The sequence below is a fragment of the Lithobates pipiens genome, unplaced genomic scaffold (genome assembly GCF_037356315.1).
Source record: "Lithobates pipiens isolate NorthernLeopardFrog02 unplaced genomic scaffold, aLitPip1_a1.2 Scaffold_8, whole genome shotgun sequence".
Taxonomy (NCBI): Eukaryota; Metazoa; Chordata; class Amphibia; order Anura; family Ranidae; genus Lithobates; species Lithobates pipiens.
Genome location: NW_027507903.1, coordinates 251,126,529 through 251,148,584, shown reverse-complemented (window position 1 = coordinate 251,148,584; position 22,056 = coordinate 251,126,529). Strand labels below are relative to the sequence as shown.

The window sequence follows — 22,056 nt, the reverse complement described above, 5'->3', positions numbered from 1 at the left end:
CAGGGGAGATGATCCACGTTACAGGACCTTGCCTATAAACATTTTGGAAGATTCGGACAGTACGCCTGGCCCTATAATCTTGGACGGTCAGACTACGGGACTGTCCTGTCAGGATTCAGTCTAACAAGGCCACGGCTGTGGCTTACATCAATCACCAGGGGGGCACGCAAAGTCGTGCAGCCCAATAAGAGGTGAATAATGTTCCAGCTTGGGCAGTCCTTGCCTATCGGCAATTTTCATTCCAGGAATAGAGAATTGGCCTATTTGAGTCGCCAACAATTATTTCCGGGAGAATGGTCTCTTCGCCCCGACATCTTCCTAGCGATATGTCCGAGATGGGGTATTCCGGATATGGACCTATTCGCATCCAGATTCAACAACAAAGTCGTCAACTTTGTGTCGAGAACAAGGGATCCGCTAGCAGGAGGAACAGACGCATTAGTCTTCCTATTTGATCAGTTTTTTACTTATCTATGCGTTTCCTCCAGTTCTGCTACTTCCACGTAGGGATGAGCTCAGGCGTGTTCGTATGGAACACGTGCAGAGCCCGCCAGGAAGTCGGCGCAACGCTGCTCTAATCGCATACAGTGACACATTGCCCGATCTCTGCAGCCGCACATCGGGGAAATGTCTCACTGCCTGTGATTAGCGCAGTACTGCACTGACTTCCTGGCAAGCTCTGCACGTGTTCCATGCGAACGCGCCTGAGCTCATCCCTACTTCTGCACCTTCTCCGCAGGAACAAAAGGAGGTGATTCTGGTAGCCCCAGTGGGTCCCAGAAGTTCTTTATTTAATGAGATCATAAATATAGCAGTGGGAGTCCTTCAGACTCTGCCATTATAACCAGACCTTCTCTCACAAGGTCCGGTATTCCATCCTACCTTACGGATGAAAAATTTAACAGGTTTGACTGTTGAATCCCACTTTATAAAGGCTCGTGGGTGATCTACTTCAGTAGTGTCTACTTTTGATTAAGGCCAGGAAGCCAGCTTCCAGAGTTATTTACTATAGAATCTGGAAGGCATGTGTTTCTTGGTATGGATCTAGGAGGTTGGCACCTCAGGAAGTATGTCATAGGCAGGATCCCTGATTTCCTGCAAATGGGTTCTGAAATGGAGCTGGCCTTGACTTCTATCAAGGGCCAGATCCTGGCTTTGTCAGTGTTTGTTTTTTTTTTTTGTTTTTTTTTTTTCCAATGGCCTCTTGCTTCCCAATCTTGGTTCATAGCTTATTCAGGGAGTAACCCGGATTATTCCCCCTAATCAAGGCACTTCTAAATTTTGGTTTTATTGGCTTTGCTGAATCAGCCATTTGAGTCTTTACAAGACATTCCCTTGGTTCTTTTGACAAGAAAGATAATCTTTCTGGTTGCCATTTCTTCTGCTAGAAGTTTATTGGAACTAGTGGTTCTGTCTTGTAAAGAGACCATATTTGTTCGTGCATAAGGATGAGGTGGTTTTATGTCCTCATCCTGAATTCCGAATAAAATTGGTAACAGGTTTTCATTTAAACCAAGATATTATTCTTCCTTCTTTCTTCCCAGTGTCTAAATCTAGGGATGGGAAGGCACTACATTCCCTTGATGTAGTTAGAGCAATCAGAGTCTATTTAAAGGCGACTGCTCAGGTTCGCAAAACACGTTTTTGTTTGTACTGCCAGAGGGTCCAAAATGTAGACAGGCAGCGTCAAAATCCACTATTTTACAAATGGATTAGTCAAGTGATTGTTCAAGCTTCAGCTTAAATAAGAATTCTTCCTTCCCATGTTAGAGCACACTCATCCAGGGTGATTAGTGCCTCTTGAGTGGTGCATCATCAGGCCTCTATGGCTCAGATCTGTAAGGCAGCAACTTGGTCTTCGGTTCATATGTTTATCAGATTTTATCAAATCAATATTAAGGGTCATGAGGATATTGCCTTTAGGCGCAGTATACTGCAGGCTGCAATATGAGTCCTCTGGCATCCTTTTTGTCCTACTTTTTGTTGTCTCCCTCCCTTAAGTTACCATTGCTATGGGACATTCCACATAGTAAGTACTATTGGCTCTGTGTCCCCTGATGTAAGAAAACAGTATTTTTATGACTACTTACCTGTAAAATAATTTTCCTTGATGTACATCAGGGGACACAGAGGTCCCTCCCTTCTTGGTATACACATGTATTTCTTGGCTACAAAACTGAGGACTCCCAGTAGTGGGAGGCGTTATATAGGGAGTACACTTCTTGCCTTAGGTGATGGACACTGGCACTCCCTATTAGTGGCCCATATAACCCACATAGTAAATACTATTATGGCTCTGTGTCCCCTGATCTACATCAAAGAAAAGTATTTTACAGGTAAGCTGTAAAAATCCTGTTTTTCTAAGAAACCCATTCTCAAAAATTGTGTGTATGTATGTATATATATATATATATATATGTGCGTGTGTATGCATACATAATATATATAATAGTTTCATTAGGCATACCATTGGGACCACTGACTTGTGTCAATTTACACCTGCCTAGTCAGTCAGGCACACTAAAAAAAATTGGGAGAGGACTCCAGTGTTTCTGTTTTTAGGTGGAGCAGATCAGAGCTAGCCAGGTGTAAAGGGGGATCGGAGTTCAAACATATACAGCTACAACATCTTAGAATTGGTAATTATTACTATAACAATTAGAGTTTTTTTTTTTTTTTTTTTTTTTTGGGGAGATTCACGATCTGCTATAAAATGCCTCCTATTATCAAAGCACAAAACAAACAATTCTTTGTTTAAACAATATTTCGAGGAGCACTACTGAATCCTTGCAGCATTCCTTTCTTTTTAGTATCATTCCCTTTTTTAAACAGCATACAGGGTACAAATGCAAAAAATAGAATACCTTTCAATTTTTAACATGCCAAGTAGCTATGCAGTTAAGCACATCATCATTCGATAAGGAGAACAAAAAGCGTAGAATAAAGGAACACACAGAAGTAAACATATCAATTGGTATATAAAGAATAAATCACCACCTCTGTGTCGGCTTGGGTGATTATAGATGCCTTGTTACTATAAGATGTAACTGATTCTATTTTCCATTTATGGGGAAGAGTCTGTTTGGAAGTCCACGAAGACCAATGAAAATACTGGGTATTAAAAGCTAATCTAGATCTATTTTGTTTCGTTAGTCTCGGTGAGACCGACAATCAATGTTAGCAATTCCGCTTCTCCTTCTGCTCTATTACTAGGGCTCAGGGAGGTGAAGAGAAAAAAAAATGGAGTGGAAGATTAGGAAGAGCACAGGAGAGTGAAAGAGAGGAGAAAATAAAAGGGGGGTACGTAGACACAAGATACCAGACAGAGATGTGGTGGGGTATACCATCAGCTATCTTCTCCATCTACATTCAGCACAGTAATACAGTAGACCAGATCCACCAGGTTCTCGGGGTATACCGAAGTAAGTGACACTGCCTCTAGCCAAGGATCAGTTGCTATTTTGTATCAATGCTTGATATTGTTGCGATTATTTAAAGGTGACCCACGCCTCCCAGATAGCTGAAAAGCTAGAGATTCTATCCTGTGAAGTGTAAATCAGCTCCTCCATTGTCGCTATGCAGTCAATACAAAATACCCAATTTTTGGTTGAAGGAGGGAATTTTAATATCATTTTTAGATATTCTTGTTCCCTAAACTAACCCCTGAAAACAGAGACCTCTTGGATTGTAGATGGCTTACCTGTGGAGGTCTATAAAAATGTTTTCTACCCTGGTTAAGGAGGCCATTGATTATGTAACTTCTCTTTTCCTGTAATCGTTCTTAGAGCTATTGTGTTCTTCTGGCGGTGGGAGAAGGGAGCCATCACTGCTGGGAGAACACAGTGATTACTGCTAGTGGCTATAGCCAGTGGTGATAATAGCATGCTAAAAATCCGACAGGCTGGTTGTACCCAAGTCCATTCAATGGATCGGCTTGGGTACAATCAGCCTGCCCACAGATGGATTGAATCTCAGTCCCTGCTGAACTGTTCGACTGCATCCATCTGTGTCTGGCTTTACCTCCTCACCCATTTGAAACTATTTTATTAGCTATCCCTGTCTAACAAGAATCTCTGCAAGACAGACACCCTATCTTGCATATCCAGTACAGATATCAAACTTTTGGTTAAAGTCTGGTACACACTAGTTGTGTGTATGTATATATGTATGTGTGTGTGTGTGTATGTGTATATGTGTATATATGTGTATATATATATATATATATATATATATATATATATATATATATATATATATATATATATATATATATATATATATATATATATATATTATTATACATTTTTTAACCCAGCAGGCTGAAAGGGGGGGGGGGGGACTGAAACTCTCAGGAGGAGCTGTTTTACTAACAATTTAATCCCTGTTGTGCTATTGTGTTTTGACAAGGGGCCCCTCCGCCAGAACACACCAGTCGGCGATCTCGCCCATTATCTGAGAGCGCTGATTGGGTGCCAATTGGCAAAACGTTTTCGGTCCTGCCCCTTCAACAGAAGTCAGCTGAAGGACTGGCTGCCATACACATGGGGTGAATGTCAGTTGGTTTCTATTGATACCACCCTATGTACGGCCCTTAAATATTTTAAATCTGATTGTTGGCTTAGATTCATCCATCAAAGGTTGACTGTAATAAATTTATAGGAAGTTTTCATTAATATACGCAGGGTTGGGCTCAAGGTTGGGTGCTTTTTGAGAACTGAACTCGGGTCTCCAAAACACCAAACTGAACAACGCAATGGGACCTCACACTGCGATTGCTCGATCTTTTGACTACCGTATACAGTGGTGTGAAAAAGAGTTTGCCCCCTTCCTCATTTCCTGTTCCTTTGCATGTTTGTCACACTTAAGTGTTTCGGAACATCAAACCAATTTAAACAATAGTCAAGGACAACACAAGTAAACGCAAAATGCAATTTGTAAATGAAGGTGTTTATTATTAAAGGTGAAAAAAAATCCAAACCATCATGGCCCTGTGTGAAAAAGTGATTGCCCCCCTTGTTAAAACATACTATAACTGTGGTTGTCCACACCTGAGTTCAATTTCTCTAGCCACACCCAGGCCTGATTATTGCCACACCTGTTCACAATCAAGGCATCACTTAAATAGGAGCTGCTTGACACAGTAAGGTCCACCAGAAGATCCTTTAAAAGCTACACATCATGCCGAGACCCAAAGAAATTCAGGAACAATTGAAAAAGAAAGTAATTGAGATCTATCAGTCTGGAAAGGGTTATAAAGCCATTTCCAAAGCTTTGGGAATCCAGCGAACCACAGTGAGAGCCATTATCCACAAATGGCGAAGACATGGAACAGTGGTGAACCTTCCCAGGAGTGGCCGGCCGCCAAAAATTACCCCAAGAGCGCAGCGACGACTCATCCAAGAGGTCACAAAAGACCCCACAACAACGTCCAAGGAACGGCAGGCCTCACTTGCCTCAGTTAAGGTCAGCGTTCATGCCTCCACCATCAGGAAAAGACTGGGCAAAAATGGCCTGCATGGCAGAGTTCCAAGGAGAAAACCACTGCTGAGCAAAAAGAACATCAAAGCTCGTCTCAATTTCTCCACAACACATCTTGATGATCCCCAAGACTTTTGGGACAACATTCTGTGGACCGATGAGACAAAAGTGGAACTCTTTGGAAGGTGTGTGTCCAAGTATATCTGGCGTAGAAGGAACACTGCATTTCATAAAAAGAACATTATACCAACAGTAAAATATGGTGGTGGTAGTGTGATGGTCTGGGGCTGTTTTGCTGCTTCAGGACCTGGAAGACTTGCCGTGATAAAAGGAACTATGAATTCTGCTGTCTACCAAGAGATCCTGAAGGCGAATGTCCGACCATCTGTTCGTGTACTCAAGCTGAAACGAACTTGGGTTCTGCAGCAGGACAATGATCCTAAACACACCAGCAAGTCCACCACCGAATGGCTGAAGAAAAACAAAATGAAGACTTTGGAGTGGCCTAGCCAAAGTCCTGACCTGAATCCTATTGAGATGTTGTGGTATGACCTTAAAAAGGCCGTTCATGCTCGAAAACCCTCTAATGTAACTGAATTAGGACAATTCTGCAAAGATGAGTGGGCCAAAATTCCTCCAGGACGCTGTAAAAGCCTCATTGCACGTTATCGCAAACGTTTGGTTGCAGTTGTTGCTGCTAAGGGTGGCCCAACCAGTTATTAGGTTTAGGGGGCAATCACTTTTTCACACAGGGCCATGATGGTTTGGATTTTTTTGCACCTTTAATAATAAACACCTTCATTTACAAATTGCATTTTGTGTTTACTTGTGTTGTCCTTGACTATTGTTTAAATTGGTTTGATGTTCCGAAACACTTAAGTGTGACAAACATGCAAAGGAACAGGAAATGAGGAAGGGGGCAAACACTTTTTCACACCACTGTATACTCGAGTATAGGTCGATCCGAATATAAGCCGAGGCCCCTAATTTACCACAAAAAAACTGGGAAAACTTATTGACTCGTGTATAAGCCGAGGGTGAGACATCCCTGTGTCCCGTCCATCCCTGTGTCCATCCCTGTGTCCCGTCCATCCCTGTGTCCATCCCTGTGTCCCGTCCATCCCTGTGTCCATCCCTGTGTCCCGTCCATCCCTGTGTCCATCGATGTGTCCATCGCTGTGTCCCGTCCATCGCTGTGTCCATCGCTGTGTCCCGTCCATCGCTGTGTCCATCGCTGTGTCCCGTCCATCGCTGTGTCCATCGCTGTGTCCCGTCCATCGCTGTGTCCATCGCTGTGTCCCGTCCATCGCTGTGTCCATCGCTGTGTCCCGTCCATCGCTGTGTCCATCGCTGTGTCCCGTCCATCGCTGTGTCCATCGCTGTGTCCCGTCCATCCCTGTGTCCATCCCTGTGTCCATCGCTGTGTCCCGTCCATCCCTGTGTCCATCGCTGTGTCCCGTCCATCCCTGTGTCCATCGCTGTGTCCCGTCCATCCCTGTGTCCATCGCTGTGTCCCGTCCATCCCTGTGTCCATCGCTGTGTCCCGTCCATCCCTGTGTCCATCGCTGTGTCCCGTCCATCCCTGTGTCCATCGCTGTGTCCCGTCCATCCCTGTGTCCATCGCTGTGTCCCGTCCATCCCTGTGTCCATCGCTGTGTCCCGTCCATCCCTGTGTCCATCGCTGTGTCCCGTCCATCCCTGTGTCCATCGCTGTGTCCCGTCCATCCCTGTGTCCATCGCTGTGTCCCGTCCATCGCTGTGTCCCGTCCATCGCTGTGTCCATCCCTGCCTACCTGTGCCAATCTGCAGCCTCTCCTCCTCGTCTGACAGACGGCGGCCATTCCACTGTTCAAAAGCCGCGCCTCTCTGTCTGTGATAGGCGGAACACTCAATTTCCCAGCAGTCAGTGTTCCGCCTATCACGGACATCCTCTCATCCTCGTCCGTAGTATGAGAATGAGCGGATGTCCGTGATAGGCGGAACACTGACTGCTGGGAAATTGAGTGTTCTGCCTATCACAGACAGGGAGGCGCGGCTTTTGAATAGTGGAATGGCCACCGTCTGTCTACCTGATCTCCGTGACTCGAGTATAAGCCGAGGGGGGCACTTTCAGCCTAAAAAAAGGGGCTGAAAATCTCGGCTTATACTCGAGTATATACGGTATATTTTATTGCATGCCTACACCAGTCTACTAGTTGTGCCATATGAGCCGCTTGATAATATTTCTGGTTCCGCTAGCTTCCATGGCTAGGCTCCAAAAAGTCTCACATGTGTGGTATTCCCATACTCCGGAGAAGCAACAGAATGTATTTTGGGGTGTAATTCCACATATGCCCATGGCATGTTTGAGCAATATGTCATTTAGTGACAACTTTGTGCAACAAAAAAAAAATTATTTTTCCCGCAACTTGTGTCAAAATATAAAATATTCCATTGCCCTGACATGCCTCTCAGCAAATAGCTTGGGTTTTCTACTTTCCAAAATGGGGCATTTGGGGGGGTTTTGAACTGTCCTGGCATTTTATGCATTTAGAAGCTTATGTCACACATCACCCACTCTAACCACTTGAAGACAAAGCCCTTTCTGACACTTTTTGTTTACATGAAAAACATATATCTTTTTTTGCAAGAAAATGACGTTGAACCCCCAAACTATATATATATATATATATATATATATATATTTTTTTTTTTTTTTTAAAGCAAAGGCCCTACAGATTAAAATGGTGGGTGTTGCATATTTATTTTTCAAAAGCATTTTTTGGGGAAAAAATAAATTTTTTTTTTTCTTTAAATTTTAATGCACTAAAACACACTATATTGCCCAAATTTTTGATGAAATAGAAAAGATGATCTTAGGTCGAATACATGGATACCAAACACGACATACATTTTTAAAAGCCTTTACAGAGGAGGTCTGTTGCTAAAATTACTACCCTCGCTCTGACCTTCGCGGTGATACCTCACATGCATGGTGCAATTGCTGTTTACATATGACGCCAGACCAACGCTTGCGTTCGCCTTTGCGCAAAAGAGCAGGGGTGCTTTTTTAATCATTTTATTGTTTATCTTAGGGAATGTTAAAAAAAAATAAAAATAAAAATGGGGTCTATTAGACCCCAAATCTTTCCTCTGCCCTCAAAGCATCTGACCACACCAAGTTTGCTGTTTATATCGGGGAGGGGATACATTCCATCCCACTGCTTGTAAAAGCAGTCTAGAGGCTAATTAGCCGCTAGGATTGCTTTTACATGAAAGCCGATCACTGGCTGAAAAGAATGATACCAAGATGATACCTAAACCCACAGGCATAATTCTGGTATAACCATTCAAAGTCCAGCAACATACCAGTACGTTGCTGGTCCTTGTTGGACATATATTGTAATCTTTTTTTCATGCAGCCTGTTGGCTGAATGAAAAAAAGATTGCTTGATTGGTGGGTATGCCCACCATTAGAATACCTCCCTTCATCCACCCATTTCTAATGATGGGCATACATGCACCAACTGTGGTGGTGAAATAGCCTCCTACAGCACTGGAGTCACGGCTTTATGTATCGTGGGAGCAAACGCTGTTGCTGCCAAGATAAATAAATCCGTGCTGCACATGGCGCACCTGAAAACAAAAAAAATAGTTAACAATAAAACACAGTAAACAGTAGAGTATAAAAAGATTACCTGAAAAGCAAGCATGATAAAACATAATAAAACATTGCAGAATAGAATACAGTAAAAAAGAGCAACAATAGAGAGAGAGAGAGAGAACAATGAAACGACAACTATTTTTGTTTTTTATATTTTATTTTTTGGTGTGTCTGTGTGTCTGTGTGTGTCTGTGTGTTTTTTTTTTTTTTGTTTTTTTTTAACTGTAATTGTAACAACTGTAACGGTTTGGGTCTCTCAAAATGCGATGGCATCTTGGGAGCCCCTATGTAAGTGTGTCCTAGTCTGTGAAATGCTGTACCCTACGCTAAAACTTCACTAGTGTGTGGTAGCATTCAAGACCAATGCAAAGACCAGGATTGTCAGGACAGCGTGGACAATAACGGAGGTCATGCCTATATCCGTGCTTGGTACAGACACGACATCTTCTTTGGGGGGGGCTCTTTGGGTAGGGGTACTCTGGAAGACATACGGAAAATGCCTCTCATGCAGCCGGCTTACTGCATTTGGTTGGGAATGGTGAGGTGCAGAACCGTCTGGATACAGAAGGTCTGTGACAATCTCTTCCTGGAATGTAAGGAAGGATAAAGTCCCGCCTGAAGCTCTGTATAGCACATAAGCGTTCAGCAAAGCCAATTGAAATAAGTAAACTAATACTTTTTTGTACCAGCGTCTGGCCTTACAGGCAACTAGATACGGCGCCAACAACTGGTTGTTGAGGACCAACCCTCCCATATTTTGGTTATATTCGTGGACACAGAAGGGTTTCTCCACAACGCCAGTCGCCGTAGTAATTTGGACTGTCATGTCTGCATGAAGGGAGGTAAGAACGAAAACATTCCTATTATCCCTCCACTTCATAGTGATCAAGTTATTACACTGCAAGCAGGCTCTCTCCCCCAGCCTAAGACGAGAATCTACAAGCCGCTGGGGAAAGCCCCGGCGATTAGGTCGCACGGTGCCACATGCTCCAATCTGCTGATCAAACAAATGACTAAACAGTGGCACGCTCGTGTAACCATGTACAAGTGGTACCCCTTTCTGAAAAAGGGTGACACCAAGTTCCACACTATCTTGCCAGCGATCCCTATGTAATCTGGGCAGTTCTCCAGCTCTACGTAACTATCTTTTCCCTCATAAACCATAAAGCTCCATGTATAGCCTGCTGTTCTGTCACAGAACTTATAGAGCTTGACCCCGGATCTGGCACGCTTGCTGGGAAGGTACTGTTTGCAAGACAAAGGGCCAGAAAATTTAATCGGGGACTCGTCAACGCAGACAACTTGATCGGGAGTAAACAAGGCTGCAAAACGTTGGTTGAAGTGGTTTGAGGGGCCGAATTTTGTAGAGCCGATCGTATTCAGGGTCTCCACGAGGAGGACAAAGTTCGTTGTCGTTGAAGTGCATGAACCGCAAGATCTGCTCGTATTGTTTCCTGGACATGGAGGCAGAGAACACGGGCATATGGCCAATTGGGCGCGTGGACCAATACGTCCACAATGTCGTCAATTTATGTATGCCCATGTTGAGGGAAATTAAATTCAGAAACTGTAATTGGTTTCCAATCTCTGAAAGGGAAGGCAACTGGAGATTAGCCGCGATGTGTTGAGCAGCATATAAATTGGTTTGTTCCACAATAGATCTATAGAGATCTTCCGTGCAAAACGACGAATAAAAATCAAGTGGCGTAAAATCAACTGTTTCCACCTGAATACCAGGTTGGCCAGTGAATGGGGGAAGTACGGGTTCTGCAGAAGTGGTGGGCACCCAATCAGGATTGGCGAATTCTGCAGGAAGGACACTATGAGAACGACGGGCCTGCCTTTGTCTTCTTCTTGGTGGCAGCAGGACACTACTTGTGCTTGCCACCTCACCAGTTTTAATTGCACTTATGGGACTCTCCACGTCACCAAGTGTTACTGCAGTGCTGGATGTACATCCAGGGTGTACTAGGCCGCTGGTGCTTGCCAGTTCACCAGAAGGAATAGCGGCGCTAGTACTGGCTCTCTGCTCCATACGAGGGACCTGCGGTTCTTGCACCTCAAAAACATCAGAAGATCGGGATCGGGTACGCCTGATCTCACCTTCGTCACCAGAGCTATCTGTCATGGAGCCGCTGTCCTCTATAGGATCGTATTCTGAGACTGAATCTGACAGATGAATGACCACCTCTTCACTGTCATGCTCAAAAACGTGTAGGCCTCTTCACTAGTGTACCTTCGATTTTGCCATTTTGGGCTCTAAATTTACTGGTACAACTAGTGAGATTCACAGGTAAAAAAGCACATAGGCTGTCAGCAACTGTATAAAATGCTACCAAAAAAAACAAACTGTTAGCAATCGCAGGGATCAGGCCTGACTCTGCGAACGCTGCAGTTATGTGTGTTGTGTTTTGTAAGTGACGGTGATTGATTGATACTGCACTTGGGTGGGCTGGGCAGAGGGGCAAAATGCAGGTGCTAGCAGGTATCTGGGCTGATCCCGCTAATAATGCATTATTGGGAACCCTAAACTGCTGGGGACGCTAGTATAGATAGATATTATTCGATTACATTGCTCTCCTGAGTCAAAAAAATTGGTCTACTGGGAAATTTGATGCTTTCCTGTGACAATCCTTATCGACAATAGGCAGGACCAGGAACACACTTAAACAATAATGGCCACCTCCCACAACATGCCCATTCATAGAAAAGCTGAGTCTCATCTTACACTTGGAAAGTTTAACCCAGGGATAGTTCTCACAAGTTTGAACAGATTTGGTGGGAATGGCTTACTGACTCCCCACCTAGCATCACCTGCTTTAATCCTTTAAACAGACTTTCGGGCGAGAACACTCCCCAGGGTAGATTAATGATCTGTTAACACTCTATTAAATTTTTTTACTATTATGTTGATTGGTAAATGAGTTTGTGGACTACCATTCTGGTTTTGTAAGTAATGGCACCGTTCTTTATTACTTGATTTGTTCTTTTATATTCAGTCTGTACCCCTACAATTCACATTAATATGTCATACTTTCTGGTTGTGTTTTGAAGTTCTTGCATGCTTCTCTGTGAATAGTAGTGAGTAGGTTGTACTTTTACTCCATTTGACTCTGTAAGCCATGTTCTGTCTTACTTGTTTTTTCTGTAACCATGATAATTAAAAAATGTAGTTACTCTTACGCTTTGTAGTGGTGCACTTTCGACTTCCAACACCCGTTCCCCCATTTGTTTGATATGTTTTGGTTTCATACCTACTGTAACTTGCAATAGGCACTGTCTTGCTTTGTCTTCCCAACGACCTAAGGATGTGTATTTATGTCTACCTGTACAATGATCATCTTTTGTACCTTGTTTAAAAAATTATTGGAAAATAAGTTTCTTGATGGGGGGGGGGGGGGGGGGAATGCAGACCCCTAGAGGTATTTGTACATACCTTCAAGCATAGAACTCTTGAATATGAAAGTTATGGCAGTTCGTTGTGGGAGGTAGAGCTGTCTCCCCAACTCATGCACCTTTGTAGTGGCCCAGAATGGGACAGTGATTGGGTGGGCCAGCTCTTGACCTTGCCAGGATTTATCAGAATTTTGCATATCATTGCTTCCAGGGCTCTCAAATATTTTAAAGTATTGTACCCATGTATCCAGTTTGGCAGATACATTTTAATAAAGGTTTTCTTGTTTTATGAACTTAGAAGCCCCTTTTGCTTTGAGTTAATGTCATCCCATTCTTCTATAGATAAATTAGGAATGTGGAACATTTAATTTTGCAATATTTTTGTAACTGCTTTTTTACTTCTTCCTTTTTTTGCATAGCTTTATCACTGGGTCTGCAGTTGCTCCTGGATATTTCTCAGTGGAAACATTGCATGTTGTTCTTGTTCTGAATGGCAGAGAGGAAGTGAAGATTTCTTTCGCTACTCAGTGGCTGCAGTATGCACAGACATTGGTTGAAAACCACAAGCTCCACCATGTTGCTGTAGTAATGCTAGGAAACGAACAGTGCAATAATGACTGGATCCTTCCATATTTGAAGCAGAATGGAGGATTTGTGGAAATTCTATTTCTTGTCTATGACAGTACTTGGATTAATAAAGAGAGTATTTTTCAGTGGCCACTAGGAGTTGCTACGTAAGTATGTCAGTGCTCCAACACTGCTTACAAAATTGTTTCCTGATGTAAGTTCTGCCTTCTTTATATCATATCAACATTTTTACAGGTATCGAAATTTTCCAATTGTTGATCCAACTTGGTCATTGGTTCATGATTCCAGGCCATACTTATGCAACTTTCTAGGAACTGTATACAACAACTCGTCTAGAGAGGTTCTTATGGAGGTTATAAAGAAAGAGGGATTTGATCAGCTTTGTTGGATCTCACCCAGAAATCAGTAAGCTGGCAAATTTTATGCTTTACTAATTTACATGAATTGCCTCACAACTGTTGTCATGTTATTTGTAGAGGTACACGCATATTTACAGTGCATATAAATGTTATCAGTGAACTTTTTTGGTGTGTTCAATATATAGCACTGAGAAGTTTGTGTTCTGTAACCCTGCCTTAGAGTGACATACAAGGCAAGTGTTTTCACACTAGAACAGGAAGTGTTACTGGCAGGCAAAAAAATTAACAAGAAAAGTAATGCAGCCATCACATCTAAGATTCAGAATACTTTATTAATCCCAAGGGGAAATTATTAAAATGCAGTTATATTCAACAAAGACAGTACAAGATCATGAAACTAATGGAACAAGACACACAGGCACAAGAATTGCTAATGACAGCAATTAGTACCAAGTAAAACTAAATTAAAACTACTCTAATGATCCATTGTAATAATGGGGTATGTCTAGCTCAGTGGTAGATGCATTTTCAGTGAGTTTACAGCCAACAAACCAGGTTTTAGGGCGTGATAGCCCACTTTTATTAAAAGTAACAGAAATGAAAGTTTTTATATGCATGGGTTACCCACACAGGGGTTCTTCTCCAGAAAAAAACAAAACAAAAATGCCAAGTCACCTGGCTCTCAAGGCTCGCTCAGCCTTGGTTGCAGTACAAAGCTGCGCAGGCGCTCTCCTGACGCTCCAGGCTTTCACACTCCAAGACTAATGGTCCCCTGGACTGTCTCTTGCAGTTGTCTCCAGCTATGGTCTCCCCTATCTCTCTCAGCTGACCCAACTGTCAGTCCACTGACCTGGAACCTCTCCATCTCAAGGATATTGCCTGGGTTCTTAAACAGTAGCATGTCTCCCTCCTTGCTGCATCAACTGCTCCAACACCAACGCCTATCCCACCTCCTCTGAGCTATGCTCAGATCTTCCTTATAACAAGGGTGTGCACCTGGACACAAACAACCTGCAGAACTTCTGGAACACAAGACTGAAGACTCCATCCCTCCCAATGCTCTTTGAAGTCTTCAAGTTTCCAGCCCCAATCCAGACTTACAAAATCCATAGAAAACTTAAAACTTAGTTTTCTCTGCTCACAAATCTTCTACTGGAACTTCTCAAACTGCCTCTTTGAGGCTGCATTCACACCTGAGCGTAGCTTTTCAAGCGTTTTTTGCGGCGTTTTTTTACCGCGATTTGCGGCGTTTTTTTACCGCGATTTGCCGCAAATTTGTGCAGGGCAAAAGGTCACCAATGTTTAAAAGAAGAAAAACGTCCAAATCAGCCCAATTCGCGAAAAATAACAGAAAATCAAACTACTAAAATGCAAATTGTACACCATCTTCTCTAGCATTACCCAAAATAATAAATAACAATACCAACATACAATAAAACCTAAATAAAAAAAAATCCAGATCACAAACCAGATTAAATCCAGCACTCGCAGAGAAGAATTATATAATTTGATTGCCCCAGTCATAAATGATTTCTAAGAACTGGTAAGCTACAATATAATAAATTTTGTTTGTGCTTTTAGATAAGCTTTAAGAGCAGCTAATGTATTTTTAGAGCTTTTCAAAAATAACATGGGCATTATTAACAAAAGTATTGAAAATAAGTTTATCCCTTGTAATGCCACCACAAGAGTCCATTGTCTGTTCACATGTGCAGCTTATTATTATTATTATTTTTTTTTTTAAGTCCGCTGGTGCTTAGACTATGGACATTAAAGCAGGGCTCGACAAAACCCGGGCGCCAGGTCGCATTGGCGACTAGAATTAGCGATTGGCGCCTCGGGCAGCACAGCTGGGGGTATCCTGTGTCCGTGGACCCCCCGGCGTGATTGCGTTGGGCCGCGCCGCCGGCGGCCGGTAATTGAGCCCTTCTGTGATCCTATTCCTATTCCTTCTGGAATCTGGCGCCCTCTTGTGGTGGCCGTTGGAATTACAACCAGCAATGCTAATATCTCCTTTCATTTACTTAGAACACCTAAACACACATATGTGTGTGTGTGTGTGTGTGTATATATATATATATATATATATATATAACACCCTAGAGTAAAATGGTGGTCGTTGCAATAATGTCTGTCACACCATATTTGCACAGCGGACTTACAAGCGCACTTTTTTTGGGGAAAAATAATTTATTTAATAAAAAAAATAAAATAAGACAACAGTAAAGTCAGCCCAATTTTTTTTTTTTTATATTGTGAAAGATAATGTTACGCTGATTAAATTGATAACCAACATGTCATGCTTTAAAATTGCGCCCGCTCATGGAATGGCGACAAACTTTTACCCTTTAAAATCTCCATAGTCGACGTTTAAAAAATTCTACAGGTTGCACGTTTTGAGTTACAGAGAAGGTCTGGGGCTAGAATTATTGCTCTTACTCTACCAATCGCAGCGATACCTCACATGTGTGGTTTGAACATTGCTTTCATATATGCGTTCGCTTCTGCATGCAAGCTTGGCGGGACAGGGCGCATTTAAAAAAAAAATTTCTTTCTTTATTTTAAACTTTTATTTTTTCACTGTCCTTTATAAAAAAAGTGTATCACTTTTATTCCTATTACAAGGAATGTAAAAATCCCTTGTAATAGAAAAAAGCATGACAGGTCCTCTTATATATAAGATCTGGGGTCAGAGAGACCTCACATCTCATATTTACACTAAAATGCAATTTAAAAAAAAATCGTCATTTGAAAAAATAAAATAAATAAAATGTCCCTCCTAAGAGCTATGGGCAATGACTTGGAGACAGGTGGGGGGGCGGCTATCTTCCCCTCACTCGTCTCCATGTCAGGCCAGGGACAGGTCCGGATCGCCGTCACGGACCTGGCTCCTAACTTTTTTAGCTGGCTCCTAGATTCCAAGCAAATTTGTCAACCCCTGCATTAAAGTACTGGCCCCTTTAGGACATCAATTCACATATGCAGTGGCAGGGTGGGTGCCTGAAGGATCCTTTCCACTGTCTAAAGCCGCCCACATTGTCACTGGAATTTTCCATTTAGGTGGGGGCTATCAGTTTCAATGCATTTATCAGTGGCTTGTCCCTTGCTAATCATAGTTATTCTTTGCATGAAGCTAAAAAAAAAATCTGTGTGAAGCAGTCCCCCTGAGCCCCATCTCGATCCAGCAATATTGCACAAGAGCCATAAAACTTGTGGACTCTCCCTCCTGATTCGCTGAGACGCCGCATTTGGCACCATTGGCTCACGCTACTGTCAAAGTCAGTGAGCCAATGAGTAGAGAGAGGAGGCACGGCTGAGCCACGGCTCTGTGTCTGAATGGATGGACGCACAGAGCAGCAGCTTGGCTTAGGTGCCCCCATAGCAAGCTATTTGTTGTGGGGGCACTTGGCGGGGAGGAGGGGCCAGGAGTGCCAGCGAGGGACCCGAGAAGGGGAGGGTCCGACCTGCTCTGTGCAAAACCATTACACAGAGCAGGTAAGTATAACATGTTTGTTATTTTTAAACAACAAAAAATGACTTAGTGTCACTTTAAAATTTTCAGTTGTTGTAAGTCCCTTTGAGGCAACGATCATGAAAACGTGTAGCCTACATCTTGCTGAAAAGCAGTGGTGCCCCCCCCCAATCCATATGCCTGGCCCCTAATCTACATGCAGGACGCATAGATTTCAATGAGGGTTCTTTTTGAAGCACATAATTAGAGCCTTGGGCTCTAATTGGCTTAAAAAAAAGGATGGGCTCGGGGTGCAGAGCACTGAACGCTGAGCCCACCCAGTTGTGTGACAATAGCGAATTAATATTCGCTATTGTCTTTCTGATTCTCCTCCTGACCAATCAGGAAGCGTGTCCTGAGACCAGATTTGGCTGGGAGTCTTAGGACTCAAGGCCAAGGTAAAGGCGGGGATCACTGCCTTCCCATCCGTCCCCCGCTCAGCACATACAAAGAAATGCCGGGCTGACAATGGCCGCATCTGTCAGCGGATGTTTCCATGTAATCGCCTATGGAGTGATTACCTGTTGTGAAGGAGAAATGATCTCCTCTGTACACAATGTATTTGCACCCAGAGGCGATTAAGTGTCCCTAACCACAGCTCCATGCACGATCGCATCTGAACACTGGCTCAAACTGTTTTGATTAACCACTTAATAACCGCCCTATAGCCGAATGACGGCTTCAGGGCGGTTTCTTAACTCTGGGAGGCCGTCATATGACGTCCTCCCAGAATTCCGCTCTCGCGCGCCCCCATGGGCGCGCACTCGAGAGCATCCGTGACCGCCGGGCCCACAGGACCCGGCGCATCACGGATCACGGTAAACGGCCTCTCGTCGCGGCCGTTTACCACGTGATCGCTCCGTCAAATGACGGAGTGATCATTTGTAAACAAACCTCCCCCTCTCTGTACCGATCGGAACAGCGGAGGGGGAAGAGATCGGTGTCAGCAGCGGTGTGGGCTGCATCTGCAGTGCCCACATCGCTGCTCGCCGAAAATTAACCCCTCAATTCCCTGCAAATACTCTGCAATACCCTGCCATTACTCTGCATTACTCTGCATTACTCTGCCAATACCCTGCCAATACCCTGCCAATACCCTGCCATTACTCTGCAATACCCTGCAATACCCTGCATTACACTGCAATGCTCTGCAATACTCTGCAATGCTCTGCAACACCCGCCAATACCCTGCAACACTCTGCAATGCTCTGCAACACCCGCCAATACCCTGCAACACTCTGCAATGCTCTGCAACACCCACCAATGCTCTGCAACACCCACCAATACCCTGCAATACCCTGCAACACTCTGCAATGCTCTGCAACACCCGCCAATACCGTGCAACACTCTGCAATGCTCTGCAACACCCTCCAATATCCTGCAATGCTCTGCAACGCAATACTCTGCAACGCCATACTCTGAGATACCCAGCCATACTCTGATATACCCAGCCATACCCAGCCATAGTCGGTGATACCCTGCAATACCCAGCCATAGACACCCCCCCCCCCTCCCTCCGCCCTCCGGTGCTTCTACCGACTCGCCAATACTATCAAATCCAGAATCTTTTTTTTTTTTTTTTTTTTTTTTTCAGGCTTCCCAGCTTAGAGGTGAGATGCGGGGTCTTATTGACCCCATATCTCACTGTAAAGAGGACCTGTCATGCCATATTCCTATTACAAGGGATGTTTACATTCCTTGGAATAGGAATAAAAGTGATCAAAAAATTTATTTTTGGGGAAAAAAATGTCAAACTAAAATAAATAAAGTAAAATGAACAATAAAATTATTATTATTTTTTTTTAAAGCGCCCCTGTCCCCATGTGCTCGCATGCAGAAGCGAACGCATACGTAAGTCCCGCCCACATATGAAAACGGTGTTCAAACCACACATGTGAGGTATCGCTGCAAACGTTAGAGCGAGAGCAATAATTCTAGCCCTAGACCTCCTCTGTAACTCAAACATATAACCAGTAAAAACAAAATTAAATCGTCGCCTATGGGGATTTTTAAGTAGCGACGTTTGGCGCCATTCCACGAGCCTGTGCAATTTTGAAGAGTGACATGTTAGGTATCGATTTACTCGGTGTAACTTCATCTTTCACATTATGCAAAAATTGGGCTAACTTTACTGTGTTTATTTTTTTATTTTTTTTAAGCACAAAACTGTTTTTTTTCCAAAAAAAAGCATTCGAAAAATTGCTGCGCAAATACCGTGCGAGATAAAAAGTTGCAACGACCACCATTGTATTCTCCAGGGTGTTTGCTAAAAAAAATATATAATGTTTTGGGATTGTAATTTTCTAGCAAATAAATGATGATTTTTACATGTAGGAGAGAAATGTCAGAATTGTCCTGGGTGCTCCAGAACGCCTGATGGCGCTCCCTGCATGTTGGGCCTCTGTATGTGGCCGCACTGTGTAAAAGTCTCACACATGTGGTATCGCCGTACTCGGGAGTAATAGCAGAATGTGTTTTGGGGTGTAATTTGTGGTATGCATATGCTGTGTGAGAAATAAACTGATAATATGACAATTTTGTTAAAAAAAAAAAGTAAAAAAAATCTTGATTTTGCAAAGAATTGTGGGAAAAAAATGACAACTTCAAAAAACTCATCATGCCTCTTACTAAATACCTTGGAATGTCTTCTTTCCAAAAAGGGGTCATTTGGGGGGTATTTGTACTTTTCTGGCATGTTAGGGTCTCAAGAATTGAAATAGGCCGTCAGTACTTCAGGTGTGATCAATTTTCAGATATTGGCACCATAGCTTGTGGACTCTATAACTTTCACAAAGACCAAATAATATCCACCAATTTGTACTTATTTTTACCAAAGATATGTAGTGGTATACATTTTGGCCAAAATTTATGAAGAAAAAATTACTAATCTGCTAAATTTTATAACAGAAATGAAGAAAAATTCATTTTTTTTACAGAATTTTCTGTATTTTTTTCTTTTATAGCACAAAAAATAAAAAACCCAGCGGTGATTAAATACCACCAAAAGAAAGCTCCGTTTGTGTGAAAAAAAGGACAAAAATTTCATATAGGTCCAGTGTTGCATGACTGAGTAATTGTCATTCAAAATGTGAGAGCACCGAAAGCTGAAAATTGGTCTGGTTATTAAGGGTGTTTAAGTGCCCAGTGGTCAAGTGGTTAAGATAGTTTAAAAGGAAAGATGAGTTGACCATAAACTTGCTTTCTAATGAAATGTGTTATTTATTTATTTTTTTCCCTGCTATAGGCAGCGGGTGAATTGGATTCATTTTACATGAGTAAGTCATGAACATTTGTGTTTGTGTTCCATAACAGGTGGCAGCCACAGGAGACAAATGAGAGTTTTAAAAGTTACAACGATGCGCTGCTACAAAGTGACCTTACATTAAGCCCAGTAGGAATAAATACAGAGTGCTATAGAATTTATGAAGCTTGCGCTTATGGCTCTGTTCCTGTAGTAGAAGATGTGATGACACCCGGGAATTGTGGAAACTTTTCCGTGTACAACAATGCACCTTTGCGGTTACTGAAGTTGTATGGAGCACCGTTTATTTTCGTAAAGTCTTGGAAAGAGCTTCCTAGCATTATAAATAAAGAAAAGAACATGAGTTTACAAGAGAAAATCCAGAGGAGGAAACAAATTCTAGAATGGTACAGGCAATTTAAATTAAAACTGCAGCAAAAATTTACTGAAACACTTGAGAAGACTTTTCTGCATAATGATACGTGAAGGATTATTTGGTCAAAAGGATGATTTGACTTTGAATTATGTTTATGGTGGACATTGTAATTGCGCTAATGCCCTCTAGTGGTTTATTTCAGAATCCTTAGAATAAGTGCCACCAGTGTGTTTTACAGTGCTATTGGTTCTGTGCTTTTAACCACTTTCAGACCGGACCATTTTGCTGGTAAATGACCAGAGGTCTTTTTACACTTTGGCACTGCGCTGCTTTAACTGGTAATTGCGCGGTCATGCAATGTTGTAGCCAAACAAAATTTGCGTCCTTTTCTTCCCACAAATAGAGCTTTCTTTTGATGGTATTTGATTGCCTCTGCGATTTTTATTTTTTGCGATATAAACGTAAAAAGACCGCAAATTTTGAAAAAAAATTATATTTTCTAGTTTTTGTTATTAGAAAAATCCAATAAACTCAATTTTAGTCATACATTTAGGCCAAAATGTATTCAGCCACATGTCTTTGGTAAAAAAAAAGTCAATAATTGTATATTTATTGGTTTGCGCAAAAGTTGTCACATCTACAAACTAAGGTACGTTTTCTGCAATTTACGCAGCTTTTAGTTTACGACTGCCTATCTCATTTCTTGAGGTGCTAAAATGGCAGGGCAGTACAAAACCCCCCCAAATGACCCCATTTTGGAAAGTAGACCCCCTAAGGAAATTGATAAGAGGCATGTTGAGCCCATTGAATATTTTATTTTTTTGCCTCAAGCGATTGAATAATGACAAAAAAAAAAATTTTTTTTTTTTTTTACACAAAGTTGTCACTAAATGATATATTGCTCACACATGCTATGGGCGCATGTGAAATAACACCCCAAAATAAATTCTGCTGCTTCTCCTGAGTACGGGGATACCACATATGTGGGACTTTTTGGGAGCCTAGCCGCGTACGGGGCCCCGAAAACCAAGCACCGCCTTCAGGCTTTCTAAGGGCGTAAATTTTTGAGTTCACTTCTCACTACCTATTACAGTTTTGAAGGCCATAAAATGCCAAGATGGCACAAAACCCCCACAAATGACCCCATTTTAGAAAGTAGACACCCCAAGCTATTTGCTGAGAGGCATGTTGAGTTCATGGAATATTTTATATTTTGCCACAAGTTGCGGGAAAATTACAAACTTTTTTTTTTTTGTTTTTTTTTTTTCACAAAGTTGTCACTAAATGATATATTGCTCACGCATGCCATGGGCATATGTGAAATGACACCCCAAAATAAATTCTGCTGCTTCTCCTGAGTACGGGGATACCACATATGTGGGACTTTTTGGGAGCCTAGCCGCGTACGGGGCCCCGAAAACCAAGCACCGCCTTCAGGCTTTCTAAGGGCGTTACAGTTTTGAA

At 42.6% G+C, this 22,056-nt stretch overlaps 1 protein-coding gene across 4 annotated transcripts in view; it reads left to right on the top strand.

The window, feature by feature from the left end:
* The window catches only part of RXYLT1 (ribitol xylosyltransferase 1), a 45,311-nt gene extending 24,173 nt beyond the window's left edge, over window positions 1–21,138 (top strand). For all 4 annotated transcript variants that reach the window (XM_077470189.1, XM_077470186.1, XM_077470188.1 and 1 more), the window contains exons 5-7: window positions 12,937–13,251; window positions 13,340–13,510; window positions 20,288–21,138. In XM_077470189.1, the coding sequence (XP_077326315.1) occupies window positions 12,937–13,251; window positions 13,340–13,510; window positions 20,288–20,702 (901 nt within the window). In that variant the 3' untranslated portion in view covers window positions 20,703–21,138. The remainder of the gene's footprint in view (window positions 1–12,936; window positions 13,252–13,339; window positions 13,511–20,287) is intronic.
* The last annotated feature ends 918 nt before the right edge of the window (window positions 21,139–22,056 follow it).